Raw genomic sequence first — 1,994 nt, 5'->3', positions numbered from 1 at the left:
AGCACAAGATAGAGCCACAGCTTTGAAGTGTTATGCACTGTGTTAAGAGCTAGAGAGGTGTGGCTTAATATGCATAATAATGCTATCTATGATAATGGATTATGCCTTGATCATACATTTTATAGAGTAATGCAGTAATGCATGCTATCAAGAGTATAATGATGGTGATGCTATGGACTATGAATGACCCATAAAATTAAAAATTTAATATCATTATTTCACACAAAAATTAAGTGGCTCATATCATAAAATTAAGAATTTAATATCATTATTTCACACAAAAATTAAGTGGCTCATATCATAAAATTAAGAATTTAATATCATTATTTCACACAAAAATTAAGTGGCTCATATCATAAAATTAAGAATTTAATATCATTATTTCACACAAAAATTAAGTGGCTCATATCATAAAATTAAGAATTTAATATCATTATTTCACACAAAAATTAAGTGGCTCATATCATAAAATTAAGAATTTAATATCATTATTTCACACAAAAATTAAGTGGCTCATATCATAAAATTAAGAATTTAATATCATTATTTCACACAAAAATTAAGTGGCTCATATCATAAAATTAAAAATTTAATATCATTATTTCACACAAAAATTAAAATAGTGGCTCATATCATGCACAAATATAAATCAATTACCAGTATTAATAAACTGTATCTCCACCAATTTACCAGACGTCTTGGCAAGAATATCAGCAATATCTTTCAATTCCTTTTCGTCAGGTCTCCAGTCAAAGATGTAACTAACTGTTTCACATTTAACGGAAGGACTTGTATTGACAGCATCGAACTTCTCCTTCAAGCAAAGATCAACTGACAGTGAATGGCATGACTCTTCAAGTTCTTTCTTGTATTGTTCAATGTATCTTTCAGCTTCAGTGACTTCAAATTCTTCAACTACAGTTTCTAACAGTTCAATATCAGTCAATGAACACTCTCCTTCAATCACATGTACTACACTCGATATATCATTGCACTCAGCTAGCTTTGCCTTTACATTGGAATTGCATGAAATTATTAGCAATTTTATGTCCTCTATAACAGGAGGTTTCTTCAATATAGCTTTGTGTACTTTATACTGCATCCTTCCAAATGAAGCTCTTATTGAACTGAATTCTTGTGATATACTCATTGAAACAGGAATCTCAACTATATGTACATAATCGTAATTATATATAATAATAAATAATTATTACCTTTAACATGTTCATAAATAATAGGAAGATGCTTATCTACAATAAACAGACAAGACAAGGCAAAATAAAATCATTCATTATAGATTCCTCACCATAATCTCGCAGCAATGACTTTCCTAGCTGTACATTATCAGTGAACTTGCACAACACACTAGCAAATGTTTGTAGTAAACTATACTTGCTTTGAATAGCTTCTCTAATGGCAGCTAACAGGACTTCACGTTGATTAGGAACAGAGGGACTAGCTGATTCCACACTAGCCAATACTTGTCCTGTTATGACACCCTCTCTTTGAAGCAACCTAGCTAAACTGACAGGATCAGAGAGAGACTGAGAGAGGAGTGGATAGTAACTGTTATATAAACTAACAGCCAGAGCAGGTAGTAGTTCTATATAAACACAGTACAATACTAATAGTGATAGTATCAACTTACTTTCTTGATTTAACTTCTCAGCTACAGCAGTTTCATTCATAGATTTAAGAGCATCTGACAGTGAGTCAAAGGTAGCTCCTCCTCTACTGTCAACATTATCAGCTCTACGTAGCCATTGGGAGAGGCACTCTGTCATACAGCGAGATACATCACCATGGTGCTTCATTTCAATAGCATCCAGTGTATTCTTGCTTAGTCCTAGTCTCAGTCCAAGCTCATGCCAATTTGTATCTGGAAGACTACATCTCTTCAATAAATCAAGAAGATCAACCAGATCTATAATAATGCATAATAATAATTATTATTACACGTCTTTATCATGGTAAAGTAACTAATATGTGCATAT

General features: G+C 31.9%; 2 protein-coding genes across 2 annotated transcripts in view; both read right to left on the bottom strand.

Moving 5' to 3' along the window:
- The window catches only part of LOC109585563 (deleted in malignant brain tumors 1 protein-like), a 4,489-nt gene extending 4,371 nt beyond the window's left edge, over window positions 1-118 (bottom strand). The window contains exon 1 of the mRNA XM_020001682.1: window positions 84-118. Coding sequence (XP_019857241.1) covers window positions 84-118 — 35 coding nt within the window. The remainder of the gene's footprint in view (window positions 1-83) is intronic.
- An 85-nt stretch (window positions 119-203) lies between these two features.
- On the bottom strand, window positions 204-1,682 carry LOC109585565 (uncharacterized). Its single transcript, XM_020001683.1, has 4 exons — window positions 1,649-1,682; window positions 1,307-1,603; window positions 1,215-1,250; window positions 204-1,167 (listed from the first exon to the last, which is right to left on the bottom strand). Exon 4 carries the CDS (start codon window positions 1,148-1,150, stop codon window positions 650-652), a length of 501 nt encoding a protein of 166 aa, XP_019857242.1. The 5' UTR covers window positions 1,151-1,167; window positions 1,215-1,250; window positions 1,307-1,603; window positions 1,649-1,682; the 3' UTR covers window positions 204-649.
- Between the last annotated feature and the right edge of the window lie 312 nt (window positions 1,683-1,994).

Source organism: Amphimedon queenslandica, unplaced genomic scaffold (assembly GCF_000090795.2).
Source record: "Amphimedon queenslandica unplaced genomic scaffold, v1.1 AMPQUscaffold_13047, whole genome shotgun sequence".
In the NCBI taxonomy this organism is placed as follows: domain Eukaryota; kingdom Metazoa; phylum Porifera; class Demospongiae; order Haplosclerida; family Niphatidae; genus Amphimedon; species Amphimedon queenslandica.
Note: the sequence above shows the minus strand (reverse complement) of the source record. Positions and strands in the feature narration are given on the sequence as shown.

Excerpts from the sequence above, each read along its gene's own strand:
- LOC109585565 (XM_020001683.1), bottom strand. The coding sequence starts at position 1,150 with ATGAGTATATCACAAGAATTCAGTTCAATAAGAGCTTCATTTGGAAGG.